Raw genomic sequence first — 25,593 nt, forward strand, 5'->3', positions numbered from 1 at the left:
AGAGAGAGAGAGAGAGAGCGCAGCTGGAGCGCCGGAACGGCCAAGGGAGAGCGAGAAAGAAAGAGGGAGAGCGGAAGCAGCAGCAGCAGAAACCATCAACAATATATGCAAACAAAAATAATACGTTTAGTTTTATTTATTCAAAATGCGCATACCACAAATACACACAAGAGAACAATGTCACACGCAGAGCAAACAACATCAGCAGCGCAGCAACTACAACAGCAAGCAACACTCGTCGGTGATCAGCTGGAAAGCGGCGACAACAACAGCAGCAGCAGCAGCAGGTTAATGTGTGAGAGAGAAAGCAGAGCAGAGGAGAAGGATATAGAAAACGCGCGCACGCAGAAGAGATCGGAAACCACCACTACACACACTGATTGAACGGAAAGCTGAAAAACAAAAACAAAAAACAGTAAATAAATCTTATTGATTACTCGTAAAAACAATAACTACTGCGCAATCTGCTGTAGGGTTTCGATTGGTTCGATGGACGTCCCTAGAATTGATGATCTTTTTCCGTTCGGATATCTTCTTTTTGTTGGCCGTTTTGAATGGAGTTCTGAATTATTCCTAATCAGTTGAATGAATCATGCTCGTACTTTAAGAACATTACTTCATTTGAATCTCTATCTTGCTTCTCGTCCCAATTTTTATTTAAAAAAACGAAAAAGACTAATCGCGCGCAATGGTACTACACGACCTCCCCCTCAATAAAATCTTGATGTATCTCGCTCACTAAAATTAATTGATCGAATTCAAAAATATATAAACTGAAGTTAAATACAATAAACCTAATACAGCGTGACTCAATTAACACTTTGAAACTAATATTACTGGAAGAAATGCGAACACACGGTGCCTGTGCATGTCTTGAGTATTGTTGTGTACAAAATGACAAATGGACCGACGTCCGGGGTCTCAGAATTCAAAAGTCGACGCTAGGAAAGCTAAATGACGCTAGGCAAGCTAAAAGGCATGCTACGCAGTTATGAATGGGGCAACGCAGGGCCCCGGTGATGGCCTGATATAAGCTACCGAACAACATTGGCAATATGGCGTCGTTTGTTTACCAACATTAGATTGTAGACGAACCAAGACATTTTTTTTGTAAAATTTTCTATAACCGTTGTGTACTAATTTTAAAGTCAAACATAATAAACAAAATGTCGTTAAATTCTAGAACAAAAAATTTTTTTTTGCCTTCCTCACCTTACTGAGGAAAGGCTATAAAATCACTCGAAAACTGAACTTCTCAATTAGACCTCCTAGACACACCTTCGTGTATACCTATCGACTCAGAATCAAATTCTGAACAAATGTCTGTGTGTGTGGTGGGATGTTGATGAAAAAATTGTCACTCGATTATCTTGACGTTGGCTGAACTGATTTTGTCCGTTTTGGCGTCATTCAATCGGTCTTTGGGTCCCATAAGTCGCTATTAAAAATTATGCAGTTTAGTTAAGTACTTCAAAAGTTATGCTAAAAAAACGATTTAACAAAAGTCCGGAAGATTGTAAAAAGGGTGGTTTTTGTAAGAAAACCTGGCATGTTATACATTTTTAGAAAGGTATTTAAAAGACCTTTCCAACGCAACCAACACATTGAAAATCTGACAACCCTATAGAAAGTTATTGGCACTTAAGTGTTATTTATGCACTTTTTGGAAGCCGGATCTCAGATATCATGATGAAAACTTTGTCCGGATCTATCATGCGACCTGTTGTTGGAAAGGTAATCAAAAGACCTTTCTAACGCGTTCAAAACATCGAAAATCTGACAACCCTATCAAAAGTTATAAGCACTTAAGTGTTATTTATACACTTTTTAGAGGCCGGATCTCAGATATTTTGATGAAAACGTTGTCCAAATATATCATGCGACCTATCTTTCGATAGGTAATTGTATGACCTTTCCAACGAATGTGAGGAAGGCACCAACCACCTAAGGGTGGATTAAGTAACGTTTTTTTCAATTTAAACCGCTTTAAGCCAGGTTACGCAACAAATCATCGTGCCTTTAGTTTATCTTTAGTTTTAAAACCGGTTTTCTTTAGATTGTTGTTTAAATGATGAAATTTTGATTTGATTTGATGTGTTAACCAACAGGGCCACAAGGATGACCTATGTAGCGGTTGCCTAGAATTACAGTGGCTCAGACTTAAAGGGAGCATCTTAAAATTACTGTCGTATGAAGGGCCAAAAGGGGACTCACGGTGTCCTCAGGGGAAGAGAATCTCCTTCCGACAATAACCTCCAATAACTCCGAAAAAAGTCTGACAAAGCTGAAAAACAGGGCTCGCACCCTGTTGGGGGCCTAAAAGGGCGCGGCAGACAGCCGGAGACTGACAGAGGTCAACAGATCTAGTAATTAGACAATCCTTTAGAATTGCATAATTAATAAACTATTTCCCCCTTGTGACGTAGTTCTGGTCTTAAAAAAAATACTTAAACATTAAATTATTTTAAAAACTTTAAATACTTTAAAATCTTTAAATACATTACATTGCATTTCTTTCAATGCTTAAAAAACTTTTAAAACATTTTAACTCTGGTCTTTAACCTGATTTTCAGGTGTCGTAACAAAATATAAAAAAAACACGGTCATAATATTTCATGATACAAAATCCAAGCAGCAGAAAACATATCGAACAAAAGTTTTTCGTCTGTTTGATTTTATTATATTCAAATTAAAAAAATCAGAAAAACAGAATAATTCGAGCCAAACATTTCATTAGGGCACAAAACCAAAAACCGCGATTCGAGAAAATCGCTGGCAAAAAGTGGACAACTTGTTTCAATTCCTATGTAAAAAGAAAGCTTGACTGGTGGTATTTTTACTGATGATACGATAAAACACATCATTATCATCAACTCTGCTTTAATGCTTTTTTATTTATGTTGATTCTTGCAATAAAACTAATAATTTTAAAAAATCTTGTTATTAGGCCCTTTTAACTTTCCAACTGTTGTTCATAATGGGCCCTTTCTAAATGCAATTTCGAAGAGAACTGAAAGGGCACTAAAGCGCTGTCACCTGATTGTTGTTTTTAATGATGTTTATGTGCCTTTTTGTTTAGTTAGAAATAATGAGGAATTCAGCGGAAATTTTGCTAATTGGTGAAGTTTTGTGATCGAATAGTGTAGATAAGGTATGCTAAAAACTTAAAAATTCTTCAAAAGTGTACTGAACAGCAGCCGCGGGCCGTATTAAATATTGTATTTCGACGAAGTTTTTTTCTGCAGAAATCCTTGGTGAAACGTAAACCAAGTGTTTTGAAGTGAATTAGTGTTAAGGATGATGAAAAGTTCACTTTATAACATAGAAAGTTCCTTAACCACGAAAAACTAACGAAAAAGAAAAGGGCACAATTGAATTTTTTTTCTGGTTTGGAGTGAACATTGTTATGTGCCCTTCTGTGTTTTTGATTTTTTCAATAGGAAATTGTTTGCTATCAATCTGATTCTTGGAGGGCTTGTAGGGAGTGTACTAATGAATGGAATAGTGCAATAATCCCAAATGTTTACGTTTTGGTTTTGTGCCCTAATGAAATGTTTGGCTCGAATTTTCCAATTTCTACCACAATTTGAACAAAGAATAACAAATTAATAATTTTATATTAAATTTGAAAAAATATATCATGTGATATTTTTGCACAGTACAGAAAAAATTTATTGAACAAAAATCAATCAAAACAGTGTGGATTTAAAAAAAAGTCAAGAATGCCATGAAATTCTTAACTTTGACAAAATAAAAAAGATGTCGATGTCTTGACAAATATGAAAAATAAAAAATATGTTAAATAAGAAAAATGGAACTTCCTCACCGGGATTCTGCTGTACATCCGCAAACTTATTCCGTTGCAGTCAATCCATCCATCTAACAGCTTCCGACTGCGTCAGGGACTCCAACACCATCGCCATCGGACTCTTAACCGATAGCCATCTTCTTTCAAACTTCCAGAGGTCACGACTCTCTTCGAACACTTCCAAGTCTCTTTGATCCAAATGGCACTCCGTAAAACACCAAGCACCCTTTGAACTCGTTGAATTTTTCTTCGCAAAAATTCTTTTCTTTTGGAAACACTAATCCATTTGGTGGGGGACACTCCTCTTCTTCTTCGAAAAATTAACGGTACGCGGCGAACCACGGAACAGAACTTAACCGACGACTTTTAATAATTAAATCTTTTTCAATTTTTACTGAAAATATTTTTTCATCAAAAATGACGCGACAAAACATTTTTACGACCTTCCTGTTGCGCCTGTTGTTTAAATGATGAAATTTAACATAAATTAAGATAAGTTGCGAAATTTCCAACTTCAGTCATGTGCAACAATTCCCATTTCACCCGTGCATAATGGGGTAATTCATGCGTTCCAGATTGTCAAAATTCCAAAACGTCACGCGAATCTTCGGTTCGCCGCTTTTGTTCCTGTATGACGTTTCGAGGCGAGGCCCTGGTGCAACGTGTTTAGAAATGAAAAGCTCAATGTCCAAAAGTCAGTTTGTGGCAATGGAAGACGAAAGTTCCGTTTTTCGTTCGAAGCTTTCCTGAAATAGCCCGGCTGATGGCTAATTCCGGCAATGTGCCACCATAGAGTAATACAGAATTACCACTGCCTTTTGATTTTTGGTTTAACTTTGTGGTATATCTCAGGTACATCGCATGCCTGCTACCAGCAAACCTTATGGAGCCAAAAAATTAAATTACTTTTCTTCGGACTGGTCACTTTAAGCTACTCTGTGGTGCCACGATGGAGAATCATGACTAACGCTCTATATTTATACGATATTAACATGCTTAGATTTTTAAGAAAAAAAAAACACACACACACACACATGCTTAGATATTAACAGTGAAAAACAAATACTATTACCACTCCTCAGCATCAGTTTCATCACCATCAGTATCTGATTTTTCTATTTTCTCATCCGCTTCTATGACTTCCACATCCTGTTCTGCATTTTCCTCATCCGCTCCTCTTCTACTTCGAGTAGTTTAACTAGACAACGCCTCCTTTTCTCATGTTTTAGCATCTTATAAACCACGGCGACACTTTAGGATATCTCATTTTTGGAGTTCGCCAGTTTTTACTTCATGCGTGTTTTCTTCAAGAACCCAGCGATCAAAGTGTTCAAAATAGAATCGATAAGTTTTGCGAAGCAACGTTTACAGACTCCCTTATCAAGCTTTGTGTACTTGATATACTTTAAACTTGCTTCATTCAGCGTTTTCCGGCTTTTTGCGTGAAGGTTTTTCGTGACGGAGTTTACCATGATGAACACAAGTGAGTTCATTTCGTTGCTCATCACTTCAAGGGGGGTGTCCAAATCCATCGGTTCATCGGTAGTTAAGACTGTTTAGGTCGGTCAGGTTTAAAATCGGTAAAAACATTCTTATTTTTTACCTTGGCTTACAATTTTTTTTTTGTCATGGATATTGAAGCGTATTTGAACGCGCAACCAAATTGAATGTACTTGCATTTGTACTAATTTCTCAAAATGTTCCATAGCCATTTGAGTGTAATTATGTTGCTGATGAGCAGATGGCTGTTTTTTTTTTTGTGGGGAAGCGTCTCTGAATATAACGTACGGGCTCGGGGCTCGAGTTATATAAACTCCAGCTGCTTTGCATAGAATGTTGTGAATTATCAGGTTCTTCCTCCTCTTTCAACCCAATTTCTCATTTTGAGAGATTTTGCTCTCTTCAGCTGGTTCTTCAAATCTGTGGTTTGTTTCGCACCTGTTGGTCGCCAGTTGTTCGTTTGGTTACTGTGGTGACGGAACAATTCAAAACATTTTGTTCCGAAAATTGACTTACACGGCCTGCACGCAAAATCCATATAACACAGAACCACAGACAACTGTGTCTGTGACTTCACCTTGAAGACGAAACACATCCAAATATCGGTAATTTTCGTGGTAATTTTGATGATTTTAGTAGGCACTAAATGCTATAAAGAAAGTATCGAGACATCCTCGAGATTTTTGTGAAGTTCTTCTATGTTTGTTCTGACCCGGTGCCGGAATCGGAATAGGAATTCGGCGGGAGACTACGATGAGGATCCCGGTTCGACTGGCCTCCCTTGTTCGGCGGAACCGAGACAGCAAATCGGCGGCAGATCAAGATGAAGATCTTGGTTTGACTGGCGATCATGACAGAGTGCTTCCTGGTCTGAATCTGTAGCGACGGCCAAGACGTTCGAAGAAGATGGGTGGTGCACGAGCGATCTGGAAATAAAACAAAATTAGATTTAAACTAACAAAGCTTAGCAAAAGAAAACTACTGCAAACGCTGGCCTTCACGATGGCGGGGGATCACGATGCAGATCTTGGTTCGACAGGGTCTTCCTTGCTCGCCGGAACCGAGACAGCAAATCGGCAGGAGATCAAGATGAAGATCTTGGTTCGACTGGCGCTCTTGCCGGAAGAGTTGGAAGTTTGGTTCACTCTCTTACGGTGCTGGCTAAAGCTAAACTTACAAAGAAAGTTAGGTAATGGAATTAGTTATTGCTTAATTTGATGAATTTCTTTGTAAAACTATGTTTTCTACTAAGAAATTTATAGTTAGGATAAAAAAACCTTGTTTGAAATGAAGATTAATAGAAAAAATTAGTTAATTACCACAACAAAAATTAATAAAATACGACTGAAAATCGTTCAACCTTTCAGCTCAGCAGAAGTGCGGGAAATGAGCGACAGTGACGCCAACCAAGGCTGTATATCATAGGTACTCGCGATCTTGCTTTGCATTAGTGTGAGTGCATGACTCCGTGCCACTAAAACCAAAACAATAACAAACGAACAATGGACCGTGCCAGGAAAACCAAAACATAAACAATGTCAGGTAGAAAGCCATGGACGCCAACTCTATTTTACACAGATTTAGGGGAAACATATGGCCCGAGGTTGGTTCGGGTTTGATGAAATATGAGTGAAAATTACACAGAAAAAGGTTATTTCAAATGAGCGTGTACAATTTAAACGCACATGGAGCCCTACAACGTCAAAATCCCGAAATATTTCAAGCTTGACAGTTCTCGCGGGTGGCGCGAATTTCGCTTCAAGCGCACCGCGGTGACAGTTTGCGCGCTTTGTTTGTTGTTTTGCGCCCCTCTCTTCAAACAGTTGGAAAATTGAGTTTAATAAAATTAAATTTGTTAATTGAATTTTGATTGAATTTTACATTACCAAGGATTGTGAATTGCGTTGAAAACGATGGCCCAGAAATCTATACTGTGAGTATAAACTTTTGAAAAAGGAGAGTTGCGAAGTAATAAAATTTTTGCGACACTTTTCCCAGATCATTTTTCTCCAAGTCGGGCGCATCGAAAAAGAAGGAGGATCGACCTGCGGCACCGTCTGCGGACAGCGGAAGGCACGAGGACGAGGAGGACAACAACAATGCGGTTAGGTGAGTGTCAAGAGGGTTATTGTTGGCCAAACGTCACGCTGCGCTTGGGTTTCGAATCTATTGCGCGTTTTTTTTCTTTTTTTCTGAAAACGTGGAAAATTGTTAGCAAAATATGATTCGAACCCGGCTGCTGTCGGTGCTGCTGCACACGACACGGGACGGTTCCGTTCGCCGGTTGCGAACGGATTTTGCATCCCACGCGGTCATCCGACAGCAGAACCGTCAGCTGTTGATTGTAGATAGTGTCGCCTGTACCGTTAATAATGGTAACTTTTGTTGTTTCGTCACATCCGCGGCGTGCAGCGCCGCTGGCAAGAAGCCCAAACTGGAGGCTTCGTCCGCCGACGAGGACAGTCCGGTGAAGCGGCCGGGCCGCAAGTCGACTGTGTTCGATTCTTCGCCGTCACCATCGCCGCAGAAAAAGACTTCGCCGGGAACGAACGGTGGAACGTCGCCGAAGCGGAGGCGACTCGTGTCGTCCAGCGAGGAGGACGCACCCGAGGCGGAGAAGGCAAGGTTGGTAGATTGTAACAGATTTAGTGTTGTGGAGCAGGGTTAAAATTTTTTGTCTCACAGTCCGTCACCGGTCAAGAAATCCCCGAGCGAAAGCAAGCCAGTCAAGAAGGAGGCCGACTCGAAAAAGTCGCTCAAGTCTAAAAAGACGACCACCGTGAAGGAGGAGAAAAAGACCCCAAAAAGCGCAAAGTCCAAGAATTCTGGGTCCGCCGAGAAGAAGACTGCCGTCAAGAAGGAGCAGCCGGAAGTAAAGCGGGAACCGTCGGAATCGCCCAAGAAAGAGGGGGTGGACACGAAGGACAAGGCCGCCAACGTGATGAGTTTCTTCACGAGCGCCAAGAAGGAGGCGGTGGCGGCGAGTTCGGCCGCGTCCAAGAACGACGGCACGGAGTACAACCCGGGTCGGAAGGGTTACCACCCGCTGGAGGACGCGTTCTGGCGCAAGGGCGAGAAGGTGCCGTACCTGGCGCTGGCGCGGACGTTCCAGATCATCGAGGAGACGAGCGGGCGGCTGCGGATGATCGAGATTCTGGCCAACTACTTCCGGTCGGTGATTCTGCTGAGTCCGGGCGATCTGCTGGCGAGTGTTTATTTGAGCTTGAACCAGCTGGCGCCGGCGTACGAGGGGGTGGAGTTGGGCATTGCGGAGCACTCGTTGATGAAGGCGATTGCGCAGAGTACGGGAAGGAGTTTGGCGCAGATTAAGACGGACGCGCAGACGACGGGGGATTTGGGGCTGGTGGCGGAGCAGAGCAAGAGCAGCCAGCGGATGATGTTCCGGCCGGCGCCGCACACGGTCGAGGGCGTGTTTGGGAAGCTGCGGGAGATTGCCAAGATGACGGGGACGGCGTCGATGGCGAAGAAGATGGACAAGATCCAGTCGATGTTTGTGGCGTGTCGGCACTCGGAGGCGCGGTTTATCATCAGGTCGTTGGCGGGGAAGTTACGGATTGGGTTGGCGGAGCAGTCGCTGCTGCAGGCGTTGGCGCAGGCTTGTGCGATGACGCCGCCGAACCAGGGCGACCGGAAGGAACCGGTGGTGAACGCGTTGAGCAAGTGCGGGGAAGCTTCGGCGAAGGGGAAGGTCGAGGACATTGCGTTGGTGCTGAAGACGGTGTACTGTCAGTGTCCGAATTACAACCAGATTGTACCGGTGCTGCTGGAGTTCGGGGTGGATCAGCTGCTGGAGAAGTGTCCGATGATGCCGGGGACGCCGTTGAAGCCCATGTTGGCGCATCCGACCAAGGGCGTGCAGGAAGTGCTGGAGCGGTTCGACGGGATTGATTTTACGTGCGAGTGGAAGTACGACGGGGAGCGGGCGCAGATCCACCTGCTGGAGGACGGCAGCGTGAACATTTACAGCCGGAACCAGGAGAACAACACGAGCAAGTATCCGGACGTGATTGCCCGGTTGGACCGCACTCGGACGGATTCGGTCAAGAGTGCGATTTTGGACTGCGAAGCGGTTGCGTGGGACCCGGAGAAGAAGCAGATTCTGCCGTTCCAGATCTTGAGCACCCGCAAGCGGAAGGACGCCAACGAGGCCGACATCAAGGTGCAGGTTTGCGTGTTTATGTTTGATTTGTTGTATTTGAACGGGAATCCGCTGGTTGAACGGCCGTTTTTGGAGCGACGCGAACTGCTGTACAAACACTTCCGGGAGATTGAAGGCGAGTGGAAGTACGCGACCCGGCTGGACACGGGCGACATTGACGAGTTGCAGCGCTTCCTGGAGGAGGCCGTCAAGGGCAACTGCGAAGGGTTGATGGTGAAAACGCTCCAGAAGGAGGCGACCTACGAGATTGCCAAGCGATCCCGCAATTGGCTCAAACTCAAGAAGGACTACCTGACCGGGGTCGGCGATTCGCTGGACCTGGTCGTCATCGGCGGGTACAAGGGCCGTGGTAAACGAACCGGAACGTACGGCGGCTTCCTGCTCGCTTGCTACGACGACGAGAACGAAGAGTACCAGAGCATCTGCAAGATCGGAACGGGCTTCTCGGACGAAGATCTGCAGCAGCACACGGACTTCCTCAAGCAGCACATCGTCCCGCGGGCCAAGAACTACTACCGCTACGACGCATCCCACGAGCCGGACGACTGGTTCGAACCGGCCCAGGTCTGGGAAGTTCTGTGCGCGGATCTTTCGCTCAGCCCGGTTCACCGAGCCGCCCAAGGTCACATCGACCCCGAGAAGGGCATTTCGCTGCGATTCCCGCGCTTCATCAAGATTCGCGACGACAAGGGCGTCGAGGACGCCACCTCGGCCAAACAGGTCGCCGAGATGTACTCGAATCAGGACCAGATCAAGAACCAGCAGGGTAATGCGCGGGACCCGGAGGAAGACTTCTACTAGGTTAAGAAAAAACACGATTCTTTCGACAATTGAAAATAAAATTACACTTATTTATGGTTAGAGTTACAATTGTTTAAAAGTCTTCAACACTGATACAAGTGAGAAATGTTTGCCCAAATGTAGTTCGAGTTGTCCTCCTTGGAGGTGTTCTCCGGTCCCCACGTGTCCGGTCGCGGGTACGGATTGTTCCGGTCCAGATAGTAGCTGCTGGGGGCGTGCATCACAAACTCCATGCAGCTCAGCTTGCGCGGCAGATCCTCCTCCGGCCCAATTAGGTACGTGGACGGGTCGAACCGCTCGTTCGGTGGCGGACTCGACGTCGTCGGAATCAACCACGTGATGTAGGCGGTCTTTTCGCAGTACGAATCGATCTGCAGACCGTGAACCTGGGCGTAGTAGATGTTGTCCTGGGCGTCCATCACCGACACAATGTCCCCGATTTGGAAGTAGATGTTCTGCAGAAAGATAAGCAATCATTAGTTCAAATAACTCAATTATTCCGCAAAACCTACATTATGAAACAGCGTCTCGACCGTCCTCGTGGTCACCGTAATTGTCGGCGCTTTCATTGGGTGCTTCTTAAAAATAAACCTCCGTGAACGTCCCGTTTTGCTCCCATTTCCCCCGGTCGAACCCGGGCCGCCCTTCCGCGCACTCCGCACATTCTTCCGCAGCTTCCTCGGACTCAACGACGGCATCGGCTTCTCCTTGCCACCCTCCCCGTTCGACTCCTTCTCGTCCTTGTCATCACCCATCTCTTCCTTCACCTCATCCTTCGTTTCCTCCTTCACGTCACAAGTAGATTCCGATTCCTTCTTGGCACCCTCCTCCGCCTTCTCCCCTTCAACCTGCTGCGCAGCAGCAGCATCAACCAGCGTCGGAACCTCCTCATCCTCCTTTCGCACCTCCTGCTTCACCGGACTGGGGACGTGCGGCCCGGCCTGGATCTGCTCCAGCTCCCGCTCGAGCTCTTGCTGTTCGCGTTCCTGGCGCTCGTGGCAGACCCCGCACAGCTGGACGCCCTTCTCGACCGTGTGCCACCGGTCCGAGGTGCCCGTCTGGCAGTGGGCGCACTTGGGGGCCAGCTTGGGACCCATTTTCGATTCGCTGAAGTAAGTTACAGGCAAATTAGGCAAAACTTGCTGGAGATTTCGGAGATTTCCCAAGATGTTGCTGCAACACAATCTGTTTCGGAAAGGACGCTAACTTGAAATGTCAAAAGATGTAAACAACGGCAAGGTTTGTTGAGGTCAGGTATACCTATAGGTCGATTCGAGATGGTGATGGAACCTTACAATGGTGACTTCTTGAAATATTTCACAATGTTGACGGACAATCTTGAGGGCTTTTGTTAATTTGATTTGATTAACCGCGGTGGATTTTCTTGAAATAATTGGGTACTAAAGCCCTATGTCAATTTTTATGTACAACGGTAAAAAACACGATTAAAAACAATATCTGATCACTTTTTTTTCATTTTAATACAACAAAAAAATTATGACAAGACAACATTTTTTCGATGGATCAACTATGGTTCCCTTGGAACGAGCTGTCAAGTAGGAACACGCAGAAAAATGTTTTGTAGAATCAGCCTGTACGAGGTTTGATTCAACAAAATATTTTGTTGAATATAATCAACAAAATTTTTGCATTGAATCAACCCTAAAATTTTGTTGTTTCAAATCGGTGTATTTTGTTGAACCTACCCTAATTTGTGTTGATTAAAATTTGACAGAAATCGCATTCAAATCAGATTTTTGTTGAAACAACGTTGATTTTTTGTTGAAATAACGCAGGCTTTTTTATTAAATCAAGGTTAGCCGTTAAATTGAATCAACAAAATAGAGGGAGTGAAAAACGCTCTTTATTTATTGAATTGTTCAATATTAATTAATAATTTAACAAAAAGTAACCATTTCCTGGTAAAGAATGTCACCGAGAAGCTGCGTAGTGGTTCCAAGAGTGATGGCATCGGTTGTGGCTGTCCTTCGTTGAATGGTATTTATTCTCACTGATGCCTTCCATGGTGCCATTTTTCCTCATTAGTGTGCAAAAAAAGGAAAGATTTATTGTCAATAAAGTTTGGTTTAGTAGAATTTTGAGATGCTTACTAATTGAGTTCCGCCTGGTGTACCAACGAGCTGGGGAACTGTTAAAAGTCGCCCAATTCGCGATGGTTCCGCCATGCCGTAACATGCTACGGAAAATCCGGCGATTGTGGAGCTGCTACGTATTGGCTGCCTTTTCGTTGTTCAGCTTCAGTTTGCCTGGACGTTCACAGAAGTTCGCTTGGGGCAAAGAATGGGTCCAAATTACACGCGAAAACATCGTTCAATGAAAAAAATACGGACTTGTAAGATGGAACTTTTATTTCTGTCAGATGCTAAACACGTTTTAAAGAAAAGTATTTTGTATTGAATCAAAAAAACTCGGTTGAGTTGATTCAATTTAGTTTTGAGTAGAAACAAAGCAGAAATTTTGTTGTTTTTCCAAAACGGTTTGACAAATTCCAGTGAGTTAGTTCAACTCAAAATTTAGAGCTGATATAATTGGATTTGAGGCTTATTACAACAAAAAATCGTTTAGCTGAATCAAAAAAAGTTTTTGTTGATTCAAACAGGCTTGATTTTTCTGCGTGAACTTTTCTGTCAAGAAGGATCGCGAGGTTAATTTTTCAACATTGATTTAAAAATCCATTTTAGACTCTTTGTGGTCGTACAAAGGGTCATTGTACTCAGAAAAATAAGCTTTATCGCTGTAAACAATAATATCAGCAATCTAAGCTTCATTTTAGGACCCAATTCGAACTGTCAAAAATGCACCAAAGCATCTACCGGTGGATACTTTTCTACCACAGATTTTTGTGCGATCAATGTGGTAGATGCTTTGGTGGATTTTTGACAGTTCGAATTATTTCAAGAAAATCCACCGCGGTTAACCAAATCAAATTAACAAAAGCCCTTTGTTCTTACCTATATCGAGCAATTAAAAGTGCAACATGGAGTTAAACTTTCTGTCAAGCTTCTGTGAAGTTTACCATGACAGTTTCGAAAGTTTAACTCCATGTTACCGGCTCAGATCTCTCTTTTTAATTTCTCGATAGTCAAAATTATACGTTTTTCAAGTTCGCCCCATCGTCACCCTTTTAAAATACAGATTGTCAAGGGAAACAGATTGGCCGATGTTTGACAGATCCAAACGCGCTGGACACCAACCACCCTTTACGCCCCGCCCAGCAAAACTGGCAGTGTTGCAAGCGCAAAACATACGTTGCCAGTGCCGATTTATTTTGCATCGACCAATCTGTTTCCCCTAGACAGTCTGTATTTTAAAAGGGTAACGGCAACCCAGACACGAGATCTAATAAAAAATACTGCTTTCTGATTGGCTGATGGCCTTTAAGGCTAGTCTGCAGATCGGAAGGAAAGGGGTCAAGAAACAGCTTTACGAACAGCAGAACAAAGGAGAGGGAGCGATTTCTTGGGGATTTTCTTCACCCTCTCTAACTTGCTTGCGCTGCCGCTGCTTCCCATTTGAAATTTTTCTTGACCGGTTTCTTCCGAAGTGCATACCTTACACCCAAAACTGGCAGCGCTAGTCCGAGATAATGATGGTCTCGAGTCGAGAGAATAGTGGTACCATTCACTGACGCAGAGAACACAGCTCGAGATGGGCGATAGAACTATTCTCTCGAGGTTCATTTGCAAAAAAGTTCATCCGTCAAACAAAAAACCAAAAGTGTCGACAACGGGAATCGAACCAGAGACCTTTGACAAACCAATCCAATGACTTAGCTGCCTCGGCCACCACAGCTTGGTGACCAAGGAGAAGTCAGAAGTCGATGTATGACACTTGTTGGAGATTTATTGATTCAACTAACGAATGAACTCATTTGTTATGATGGTGTGAGTTGGTACCATTATTCTATCGATTTTGGCACTGAGCCCTCAATAAATTTTGAGAGAACGATTATCTCGACTCTGAATTTTGGGTGTACATTAACCGGTTCAGCTCGTGTTTCAACAAGTTTTATTCAACGTTGACCATTTGATCCTACTGGGATACGATCGAGTGCAATAACCCAGTCACGGCGTTCTCGCAGGAATCTTACAAAAATCTTACAGAGCGAAAATATTCTTACTTAAAACGCTGCCATCATCCTGCTAGATTTTCTCACGAATTCTTTGAGAATTCTAGCTCAAACGCAATAACCTGTTCTAGCAAGAACCGTTGAAATCAATTTGTTATGTAAGAATCTTTCTAGAGTTCTGCTAGATCCAGCTGTCAGGCGATTCTGCTAGAATCCTGCTAGATTTTTGCTAGAAATGTTTGGTTAAGACTTTTGTTAGAATTCTGCTAGAATTTAATTTTAATTTAATTCGAATGTCGAATGAAGCTGTGTTTTATTTCAAACGAAATTTATTAGAATTTATTCTCGATTTCATTGGTAGGTTTTCAAACACGCACGAAGCAAAATGTTCATCGTTCGGTCGAAACGTTCATCGTTTATGCAAAACGAGAGAGAATTGAGAGAAAAATTACCATTTCCGGTCTCTTTTCGCTCAATTTTCTCCCATTTATCATCGAATTCCTTCATTTTCTTGACATTCGCGTCCGAGGGGTGAGACACATCTAATCAATTATGTTTTTCTTAGTTAATTAGCGATGATATTAGTCAATTAGTTAATTGATTAGCGCTGATTTGACAGAAACAATCCCACCCTGCTTTGAAAGAGCTTGGGATCGGGAAAATGTCATAATGACAGCTGTTAAATCTGTTGCTTCGATGAAATTTAGAAATAGGGTTAGAAAAACGGTTCCACCTACGGATTTTTCCGGAAAGAAGTTCCTTGTTGAAGAGGATGCCGAATCGTCAATGTGTGCAGTGCAGTGGAGCGATCGAAAGAGTTTTCCGTCGGTTGGACTACCGTTTGGAAACGCCCCTGAAGAAGCGTCCCGCCGAACACAACAACTTTAACCTGTGTCCGAAAGCGTCCCCCAATCAACTGCTGCATCACACAATTCTGCAGCGGGCTGGTGGAGCAGAATTGGGCAAGTAGTTTGGCAAGCTAAATCGCAAGCGACAGGAGTCCCCCTCAGAAGAAGCGTGTCCGTTACTAGGCATCCGGCTGTGGCAGACGGGGAATCGTGGCGAAAACGATGCCAAAGAGAAAGAATCCGAAAAGCTCGGTCCTTCAACGAAATTAAGTATGTCGTCTGGTAGGATCGAATGATCTTAAAAGGGACTAATTCCGATGTTCTTTCCACAGAATGAACGCTGACTGAACGAGCGCAAGTCGCCCGTCAAGCTATGCAACATTCCAACCACTCATGCGAACCGGCTTGGCAACCCCACAGCAGCGCAATCTGTCCCATTCGCTAGGCCATTCCTGTACAACTCGGTCACCCGCGGTGATAGTGGACGTGTCTCCCGGTCGCGCTCGCGCCATTATTCGTTGACGGATTCCGCGGGGGTCGCGTTGGCAAAGGGGACGGTGGGGAAATGGTGCAAGACCGGGACACACCCTGCAGAGATGATAAGCCACGAAGCCCAAGCAAAGTAAAAGTGTGAAAGTTTTCCCGAAAAAAAACTGTTCTTGAGGCAATAGGGCATTACATACCTGTGCTGATCGAGGAAAATATCTAGAGAAAGACCTTCCTCTAAGAATTTTTAAGCTGTATTTGAATTTATTGTTTGAAATTTTAATAAAATGTAAATTTTGTTGTGTTTTTCTCTAGCCAGCACGATGATGGGGTTCCCGAGGGTTAGTTACTTTCTTGCCGTTGATTTGAGACAAACACCGCCCGGGAATTCCGCCGGCTAGGCAAGTCTCTGTGGTCAACTACTTAGCGTTTCCCGGTGTATACTTTAGAAGAAGTTGTTCCGAATCGGCATCAAAACCGGTTACTGGATTCCGTAACGATTATGGTACCGCACATTTTGCATGATGATGAATTGCATATAATGTTAAACACTCTAGGAACATGTCTTCCGCAAGGAAACCAGATCTGTTACCAACATCAACGCATGGGCTAAACGGAAGGACCGACGAGCTGGCCAAAATGCTGCACCGTCTGCTTTTAACCACGCAAAATGCTTCCAAAACGGACCAGTTGGAAGTAATTATCGCTCCCACTCTTCACGACATGCTGCATCATCAACTAGATTAGGACATCGCGATCGCATACGGCTATAAACACAACCCAACGGCCCTCCCATATTCGAATCTGTCCGTATCCGGAAGTTGTCCTTGCGGGGTGTCCTGGCGCGTCCGCTGCTTCCTATTTGCAGCGTGATTTGTACGTATAAGCTCTGGATAGCACTGATGGTGGCAATCTTTTCTGTTTTCCGAGCTTTCCACCGATTTGGCTGTTGATTCCAATTTCAGAGAGAAAATAAAGTTCAAATTATATTTTGGTTGGCTTCCATTTGAAAAACGGTCACGTTTGTTTTGAATTTCTGACGTCTGTTCGACAGGCCAAGATAAAATAATATATGGTGGGATTTCACTAATTGATTAGAGAAATCTTAATCAACTAACTGATAATTTGTAATCAATTAGCCAAATATTATAGTTGATTAGGGCATGTGTCCTGCCCCTCGTTCGCGTCCTACTTCCTACTCCCTGATTTCTGTTTGTGTCATTTTACATGCATTTGAGTTCATCGCTCATCAATTTGAGTTCATTGTAAGTGCTCGTTTGAAAATTTACCAATGAAATCGAGAATATTTACATTTTAATTTTACAATCACCTCCGTGTACGCACGAGAGCAAGCAGCAGTGAAGTGCTCAGTGCTCTATCGTTTTTTTCGGATTTCTTCGCTGTATTTGATTGTGATTACCCGCGAGTTTGCTTCTCCAGCATGCCAAAGGCCGGTCGTGACCGTGGCAGTTCGAGTGCGGCCCAAGGGGCTGGAAACTCTAATTTTACTTTGGAATACTGAGTATACTAACGATATTCCAGTATACTTGTTAGTATACTAACCGAAAAGCAATAAACGGTTAGTATATTAAGATACTCTCAGTATATTGGTAAGTATACTGGAAATATGTAAAGGAAATAATAAGTATACTAACATATATTTTGATATACTGGGTAACATAATAATTATAGCTCTAAGAGTTTCCAACCCCTTGGTGCGGCCTCGAAAAACCCGCAAAGTTCGTCTACCGGCCGTGTGCAAAAAGGTAAACAAACCAACGCCGTATCGGCCGATAAAAAGTTACTACATCCCGGAAACGTTTCGAGATCACCAGTGCGAACCCGTTACGGTACTTCCGGTGCCACAACCAGTGGCACATCAACATCCGCCAACATCCCCATCAAGAACGAGTTCCAGATGCTGAGCGACGATGAAGAAAACAACAACAACAACACCGACGGTAGCACGACGACGATGATGCCCAGTCACGGCGTTCTCACAGGATTCATACTGAAATTTTACAGAGCGAAAATATTCTTACCTAGATTTTCTCAAGAATTCTTTGAGAATTCTAGCTCAAATGCAATAACCGGTTCTAGCAGGAGCTGGCGAAATCATCCGGTTCTGTAAGAATCCTGCTAGAATGCTGCCAGAACTATTCTGACAGATCTGCTGCTAGAATTCTGTAAGAATTTTGCTAGAATTAAACGGAAAGAATGTCTGCTAGAATCCTGCTAGAATTCTGCCAGAATAATGCTGGCAGGTGTTTCTGTTAGAATCCTGCTAGAATTTTGTTAGAATGTGATGACCAAAAATTTGTTCCCAGGTTAAAGTTGAAAAAAAAGTGATTTATTTAATTTATTCCACGATTCTACATTTCACCTAACACACTATTTTTGAGGATAACGCATCCGTACTCCACTGTCCACTTTTTGCGCCTGCTCCGATCCGTCCAAGCGATTGTTCCTGGGCCATTGTGGCATCATCGATTTTGACGATTTCCGGGGTTTCGCAAGAAAATCCACCTTGTTTGTATAAATGCTGAAATAAAGAAAAGATTTATTATTTATGTTGGGTCAATTTCTTGAACAATTAACTTACCGAGTTGGTGGCAAAGAAAAAACGTCATTCTCCTTCGACAAAAGAAAATGAAAGAACTTTACCGAACAAGTTGACAAAATGGCGGCAATCGCATTCGCCACAAATCGGTTCAGCGAATGACGTCATTTTCGACAGATTTTGCTCTGTCAGAATATTCTAGCAAAATTCTTACAGCATTCTGACAAGCCTGCTAGAATCATTCTAGCAGGATTCTAGCAGAACAAGCTCTGTTAGAAATATCCGTGACTGGGTGGTCGTGCACGTAAAAAAGTGTCGACGTGAAAAAAGAACAATTCTCCTACGGAACGAAGACCACCACCAATTTGTGTTTTGGACACGTTGGCGGACGATGTTGACAAGTTGCTGGAAGGACTCGGATATTGTCTGAAAATCGGTAAGTCGGCAGTGCAAGTGATCACACTGAATAAAAAGAACTTCGACCTGGTGTTTGAAGAATTGAAGCGTAGCAACTTCAACTTCTACACATTCAACCCCGAGAAGCCCCCTGTTATGGTCGTCTTGCAGGGTTTTGATAACCGTCCGATCTCTGACCTAAAGAAGCACCTTTCGGACGCCGGAATAAAACCGCGGGAGATAAAAGTGCTCTCGCGCAAGACAACGGTAGCAGGTACACACACACTGTACCTGTTGTTCTTTGACCGCGGCACCGTCAAGATCCAAGACCTGTGGCGGACTAAGACACTGGACGGTTTTTGGGTTAACTGGCGGTTTTACACCAAGAACCCGACGGACGTAGCGCAATGCCACTGCTGCCAGAAATTCGGCCACGGCTCGCGGAACTGCAACCTCCGGCCCCGCTACGTGACGGAGTAGGTTGAGATCATCGCCTTCATGCTTTAAAAAATCGATTCGTAACAAGTGATCTCTTACCTGTGATGAGAAGTTGTAATTTGCCAGCTAATCCGAGAGCTAATCATTTGTTTCCAACGGGATCTTGAGTTTGTCCTCGGAACTCGGAATAACAAAATGGCCACTTTTGAAGCCTGAAAACAGCAGTGTGGCCATGACTCCTGATGCCTCCGATTGGTCCCTCAAACTCAGTGGTTTCCTCTATGAGGAAGGCAGAAAAAAAAATGACAAGACAACATTTTTTCCGATGGATCAACTATGGTCCCCTTGGAACGAGCTGTCAAGTAGGAACTTTTCTGTCAAGAAGGACCGCGAGGTTATTTTTTCAAAATTGATTTAAAAATCCATTTTAAACTCTTTGTGGTCGTAGCTTTATCGCTGTAAACAATAATATAAGCAATCTAAGCTTCATTTTAGGACCCAATTCTGTAAGAAAATCTCGTGTCTGGGAATCGCGAGAATCGCTACGCACGCAAAGCCGACATTAGTCTTTTAGGACTTAAAATTAGGCTTTATCGAACCTAACCGTGTTAAGTCTTTTTAAGCCTAATGATGGGTTAGTCTTTAAAAGACTAGTTTCGTTTTAGTACGAAAAAGCCTAAATTTTAGGCTTTATGTTATCGTCAAAAATCCTAAATTTTAGTCTTTTTCGAGAATGCGAGGGGATCAGAGCGGACATAATCCAAGATGGCGGAACTTGATTAAGACTTATTTTTAGGCCTAAAAAGACTTATTTATAGGTTTAAAAGACTAATTTTTAGGCTTTTGCAGGAAATGGGAGGAGTCAAAACGGACATAATCCAAGATGGCGGAACTAGATTAAGACTTATTTTTAGGCTTTAAAAGACTTATTTATAGGTTTTAAAGACTAATTTTTAGGCTTTTGCAGGAAATGGGAGGGGTCAAAGCGGACATAATCCAAGATGGCGGAACTAGATTAAGACTTATTTTTAGGCTTTAAAAGACTTATTTATAGGTTTAAAAGACTAATTTTTAGGCTTTTGCAGGAAATGGGAGTGATCAAAGCGGACAAAATCAAAGATGGCGGAATTTGATTAAGACTTATTTTTAGGCCTAAAAAGACTTATTTATAGGTTTAAAAGACTAATTTTTAGGCTTTTGCAGGAAATGGGAGCGGTCAAAGCGGACATAATCCAAGATGACGGAATACTTATTTTATGCCTGAAAAGGCAGGGGATCAAAAAAGCAAGAATAAACAGTAGAAAATAAAAAATTAATATATATTATAGAAATATTTATAAAAACGTTTTTATTCGGTAATTCGGTAGTTTCGGAATACGACAGATTCACGGATGCGTTCAGCTTTTACCTGAAAGTAAAAAAATCAATATTTTGAAGATGAGTTGCGAGAGTTTGATAGTTATTTAAAAATTGGGTGATTTCATTTAAGAGTTTATCACAGAATTTAAGAATTTAAGAATTAAGAATTAAGAATTAAGAATTTAAGAATTAAAGAATTAAAGAATTAAAGAATTAAAGAATTAAAGAATTAAAGAATTAAAGAATTAAAGAATTAAAGAATTAAAGAATTTAAGAATTTAAGAATTTAAGAATTTAAGAATTTAAGAATTTAAGAATTTAAGAATTTTAGAATTTTAGAATTTTAGAATTTTAGAATTTTAGAATTTTAGAATTTAAGAATTTTAGAATTTTAGAATTTTAGAATTTTAGAATTTAAGAATTTTAGAATTTTAGAATTTTAGAATTTTAGAATTTTAGAATTTTAGAATTTTAGAATTTTAGAATTTTAGAATTTTAGAATTTTAGAGTTTTAGAGTTTTAGAGTTTTAGAATTTAAGAATTTAAGAATTTAAGAATTTAAGAATTTAAGAATTTAAGAATTTAAAAATTTAAGAATTTAAGAATTTAAGAATTTAAGAATTTAAGAATTTAAGAATTTAAGAATTTTAGAATTTCAGAATTTCAGAATTTTAGAATTTTAGAATTTTAGAATTTTAGAGTTTTAGAGTTTTAGAGTTTTAGAGTTTTAGAATTTAAGAATTTAAAAATTTAAGAATTTAAGAATTTAAGAATTTAAGAATTTAAGAATTTAAGAATTTAAGAATTTAAGAATTTAAGAATTTCAGAATTTCAGAATTTTAGAATTTTAGAATTTTAGAATTTTAGAATTTTAGAATTTTAGAGTTTTAGAGTTTTAGAGTTTTAGAATTTTAGAATTTTAGAATTAAAAAATTTAAGAATTTAAGAATTTAAGAATTTAAGAATTAAGGAATTTAAGAATTTTAGAATTTAAGAATTTTAGAATTTCTAGCAAAACAATGCAAAAGGACCGTTGTGGGATTGTAAACAAAGAGTGCATCTTGCTCACGTTAGAGGATGTTTACATCTCACAACGGCCCTTTTGCATTGTTTTGCTAGATTTTAGAATTTTAGAATTTAAGAATTTTTGAATTATTAAATTATTGAATTATTGAATTTTTGAATTTTAAAATTTTAAATTTTTCTAATTTTTGAATGTTTGAATTTTTAAATTTTTAAATTCTTATACTTTAGAATTTTTGATTTTTAGAATTTTAGAATTTTGGATTTTTTGAATTTTTAAATATTTTTAACACACACCAACACACGCAAATTTTCAAAATTGCGTCCTATTTTTTCCACTTGCATTCCAAAACATTTACTTCGGCCGCGGCAAAGTAAAGAAACACTTCGAAACACCGCTTCAAACCCCCGCTAGAACTCCACCTGCATCTTTCCGCGGCCCACTCCGACGGATTTACTAACCGAAGCTCCTCCCGTCTTCCGTCAAGAACACGGCGCGATCACGTCGAGTTGAGTATGCATCCCGTCCGCCTTTTCCTCTTCCACTCGCCGCTGGACCACTAACAGCATCTTCCCGCGGACCACTCCGGCGGATTGACAAACCTCCTCCCGTCTTCCGTCATGAAAAAGGCGCAAGGCGTCCCTTTCTACCGCACACACAAGCAATCCGAAAAAAACTCCGATTCGGCATTTCTCACTCCGGCCGGAACCTTCCATCAAAAAACGGCACCTCAACATACCTAGCTAGCCAAAATCCTCCTGGCTAGGTTGCCACTTTCCGTCGTTTACCGCACTCAAAATTCACCTCCTCCAGCAGGCAACGATGCGCCACGGCGGATTAAGCCGGGTGTTGAATTCAACTCCCGGGAATCCAACACCCGGCTTTTAATCCGCCTCCTCTTCCTCCTTTACTGGTGGACCGCTATCCACCGCGGAAACACTTATCCGCTAGCTCGTTTACCTGGACCGGTTCTTCCGGCAGATAAGGCACCACAACTTACCTTGCACCTGGCCAACCTGGTCGAATTCCTCCCGCACTCCAACACGCACCAACAACAACCGACCTGGATCAAAAAATTCTGATTTGACATGTCAAATCGTGAACCAAAGTTTATAGTACAGAAAAGCCTTAAATTTAGTCTTTTTCTAAGTTTTGCACTAAGTTCTAAAAAAAGCCTAAAATTTAGGCCCAAAAAAAGACTAATTTTTAGGCCTTTTTCTGACAATACTGACCGAACTTCAAAAAAGGCTAAAAATAAGTCTTTAAAGACTAATGCCGGTTTTCCGTGCGGCTATTTTACCCAAAATCTAACCAATCCCCTCTAATCTGTGCAATTACATCAAACCGCTCCAGCCTAAACAACACGCCAAATTCGCACAGTTGCCCCGCACCGTGCAAACGTCACGCACGATGTACACCCTTACCAAAAATCATGACTTTTTGAGTTCCAAATCCCACTTTTCATACGATTTATTCAGTTCGACCCATATAACCATTTTTATGGTTGTAGTACCTGAACTCAAAAAATCGTATGAAAGGTGGAATTTGGAACTCAAAAAATCATGATTTTTGGTAAGGGTGTAAGAAAATTTGCGATCTCACCGATGGCAACTTTCGCGTAATCATAAAACTTTGTGTTGTATCATCAAAACGAAAATTCCCCCCCTTGTTCCTTGGTGTCGTCACTCGTTTTCTGATGAAAATTGCGAATCTCACGCCAAGCGTCGCCATCGTCGTCGTCCCGCAATGGTGTAGAATAGCGCGCGAGCACGGCTTTACATGGGTGACAACTGCAACGGCAGCCAGGAAGATGCAATGTCCTCAGCAGAAGCTCCGACGCCCGTGAGCAGCGAATCGACGGTTCGAAGCAGCAGTCCCTGTCCTGTTCCTAGCACCACTGCGGACATTTCGGACAGCCCTCCTCCGGCAATAGTTGTACCTGCTGCTGCTGCGGGGGAAGTTTGTAGTAATAGTAGCAACGGTACCAGTAATCTCTGCGTTCGCAGCAGTTCGGCCACGTCCAACATCACTGATAAGTCGGACGATAATCTCGACTCGTGCAGCAAGTCGAGCGACAGTTGTGTTTTGGTAGCGGCCGCGGACGCATCGTCGACGGGCTTGGCCGCCAAGCAGCAGAACAAATCGCAGAAGAATCTCGCCGAGCGGGCCAAGAAGACGCCGTGGTATAATGCGATATATCCGTCGTACAAATCGCGCACCGAGGACTTTAAGAAGCTGTTCCGGGAGATTTCCAACACCGGGGACGACGAGCGGTTAATTGTGGACTATTCGTGTGCGATCCAGAAGGACATTCTGGTGCACGGGAGGTTGTACGTGACGCAGAACTATCTGTGCTTTCACGCGAACATAATCGTCTGGGAGACGCGGCTGTCGATCCGCTGGAAGGAGGTTACGTCGATAACGAAGGAGAAAACGGCCCGGGTCATTCCGAACGCGATACTTGTGTGTACCGACAATGAGAAGCACTTTCTCACCTCGTTTACGTCCCGCGACAAGACGTACTTGATGCTGTTTCGCGTTTGGCAGAATGCGTTGATGGACAAACCGATTAACCCGCAGGAACTGTGGCAGTGGGTACATACGTGTTACGGCGACCAGCTTGGGCTGACCAGTGACGACGAGGATTACATCGATCCGTACGACGACAAAACCGCCGAAGGTGGCTCCATCTCCAAACAATCTTCGGAAGATTTACCAAACAAGGACCAGCTGTCCGACCCGGAAGCCGGCATAATAATGGTGGTCCCAAAAGAAACGCCATCGAAGCCGTCGAAGAAGAGTGCCGTGCAGACGCAGCTCTCGACCCAATCTGAACTACTCCCCACGGACATGTCCGACTCGACCGATTCCGAACCCGAGGAGGAGTTCGTCATTCCCGTGGTCGAGTGCAACTCGTTACATTCCGGCCGCCAGCTGGTGCACACCATCCTGCCGATCAACGTGGACATTCTCTTCGAGTTGCTCTTCTCCAAGTCTAAATTCCTAACCGAGTTCCACAACTCCCGCAAAACAACCGACATGATCCACGGCGAGTGGAAGCTCAACAAGGACGGCCTCAAGGAGCGCGTCGTCTCGCTGACCATCGCCATCACGCAAACCATCGGCCCACGCAGCGCCCTCGTCACCGAGACCCAGCTGATGCGCGACTGCAGCAAACCCGGCGCCCTCTACTCGATCGACGTGAACGCCGTCCAGGGTGGAATCCCGTACGCGGACAGCTTCTACGTCACCCAGCACTACTGCCTCTCGCGCACCAAGGACGACCACACCGTCATGTCGGTGCACGCCCAAATCCACTACAAAAAGAACATCTTCGGCTTCGTGCGTGGCTTCATCGAAAAAAACACCTGGGTCGGCCTCGAGGATTTTTACAACGCCCTGCTGCGCTCCCTCCAAAGCGAATACTGCATCCCTCCCGCCCGCAGTAAAAGTCGCCGCTCGCGCAAGCAAGCCCAAGCCCCACAACAGGTCAAAGTCCTCCTCGAAGAACCCATCGCCCGAAGCACCCCCCTCCCGAACCCAACGTCCTACTCCCGCCGCAGCATCAACCCCAAACCCCCCTCCTCCACCTCGCACACCTTTTTCTCCTGGTTCGTGGTCATTCTCCTGGTCATCCTGCTAGCCATCAACGTCGCGCTCTACCTTAAGCTGGTCAACCTGGAGGGCGAAAATCGCTCGCTCCTGAAAGGCGCCACCAGCGCCGCCGCCGACGTCGACCGGAAGATTCTCAAAAACCCGCCCCAATCCCACAAGGACTGGCTTGCCCTGCTCCACGAGCAGGAGGCGTTCCACGCGCAGGAAATGATCAAGTGGCAGCACGTGCTCCAGACCGTTACCGATCTCCTGAAGAAAGTTAGCAGCATTTGCGAAAATATTCCCAGAAATGTTAGTGTTAGCAGTGGTGATGTTGGTGGTGGTAGCAAAGATGAACTTTAGAAAACTCTGTGTATTTTAGCATGTAGAAGATGTTTGTGAGCAACAAGAAAAAAAAAAAAACAGTATATGAAGCATATATAAAACCTATATAATAGAGCGCACTTCCGAAGAGGAACCATTTGCAGAGCGTTTTTATTTCTTTTTTA

At 43.1% G+C, this 25,593-nt stretch overlaps 3 protein-coding genes across 4 annotated transcripts; 2 read left to right on the top strand and 1 right to left on the bottom strand.

The window, feature by feature from the left end:
• Window positions 1-7,090: 7,090 nt before the first annotated feature.
• On the top strand, window positions 7,091-10,351 carry LOC120418871 (DNA ligase 1). 2 transcript variants are annotated; one of them, XM_039581511.2, is made up of 4 exons: window positions 7,091-7,241; window positions 7,307-7,417; window positions 7,721-7,933; window positions 7,994-10,351. In XM_039581511.2, the coding sequence occupies exons 1-4, from the start codon at window positions 7,222-7,224 to the stop codon at window positions 10,287-10,289; spliced, it is 2,640 nt and encodes an 879-aa protein (XP_039437445.1). In that variant the 5' UTR covers window positions 7,091-7,221; the 3' UTR covers window positions 10,290-10,351. The 2 variants fall into 2 exon arrangements, with proteins under 2 accessions (XP_039437445.1, XP_039437371.1); XM_039581437.2 differs by lacking the exons at window positions 7,091-7,241; window positions 7,307-7,417 and having other exon boundaries at window positions 7,487-7,933.
• Window positions 10,307-11,500, bottom strand: LOC120419021 (GATA zinc finger domain-containing protein 1). Its single transcript, XM_039581618.2, has 2 exons — window positions 10,802-11,500; window positions 10,307-10,744 (listed from the first exon to the last, which is right to left on the bottom strand). Exons 1-2 carry the CDS (start codon window positions 11,384-11,386, stop codon window positions 10,373-10,375), a joined length of 957 nt encoding a protein of 318 aa, XP_039437552.1. The 5' UTR covers window positions 11,387-11,500; the 3' UTR covers window positions 10,307-10,372.
• Window positions 11,501-23,072: 11,572 nt separating this feature from the next.
• LOC120432564 (protein Aster-B-like) lies at window positions 23,073-25,562 on the top strand. Its single transcript, XM_039597827.2, has one exon. The coding sequence runs from the start codon at window positions 23,270-23,272 to the stop codon at window positions 25,445-25,447; it is 2,178 nt and encodes a 725-aa protein (XP_039453761.1). The 5' UTR covers window positions 23,073-23,269; the 3' UTR covers window positions 25,448-25,562.
• Window positions 25,563-25,593: the final 31 nt, after the last annotated feature.

Source organism: Culex pipiens, chromosome 1 (assembly GCF_016801865.2).
Source record: "Culex pipiens pallens isolate TS chromosome 1, TS_CPP_V2, whole genome shotgun sequence".
In the NCBI taxonomy this organism is placed as follows: domain Eukaryota; kingdom Metazoa; phylum Arthropoda; class Insecta; order Diptera; family Culicidae; genus Culex; species Culex pipiens.

Coding starts and splice junctions, on each gene's coding strand:
- LOC120418871 (XM_039581437.2), top strand. CDS start 7,530: ATGATTCGAACCCGGCTGCTGTCGGTGCTGCTGCACACGACACGGGAC. Junction 7,934..7,993: donor CCCGAGGCGGAGAAGGCAAG/GTTGGTAGATTG, acceptor TTTGTCTCACAG/TCCGTCACCGGTCAAGAAAT.
- LOC120419021 (XM_039581618.2), bottom strand. CDS start 11,386: ATGGGTCCCAAGCTGGCCCCCAAGTGCGCCCACTGCCAGACGGGCACC. Junction 10,745..10,801: donor TCGAGACGCTGTTTCATAAT/GTAGGTTTTGCG, acceptor ATCTTTCTGCAG/AACATCTACTTCCAAATCGG.
- LOC120432564 (XM_039597827.2), top strand. CDS start 23,270: ATGGGTGACAACTGCAACGGCAGCCAGGAAGATGCAATGTCCTCAGCA.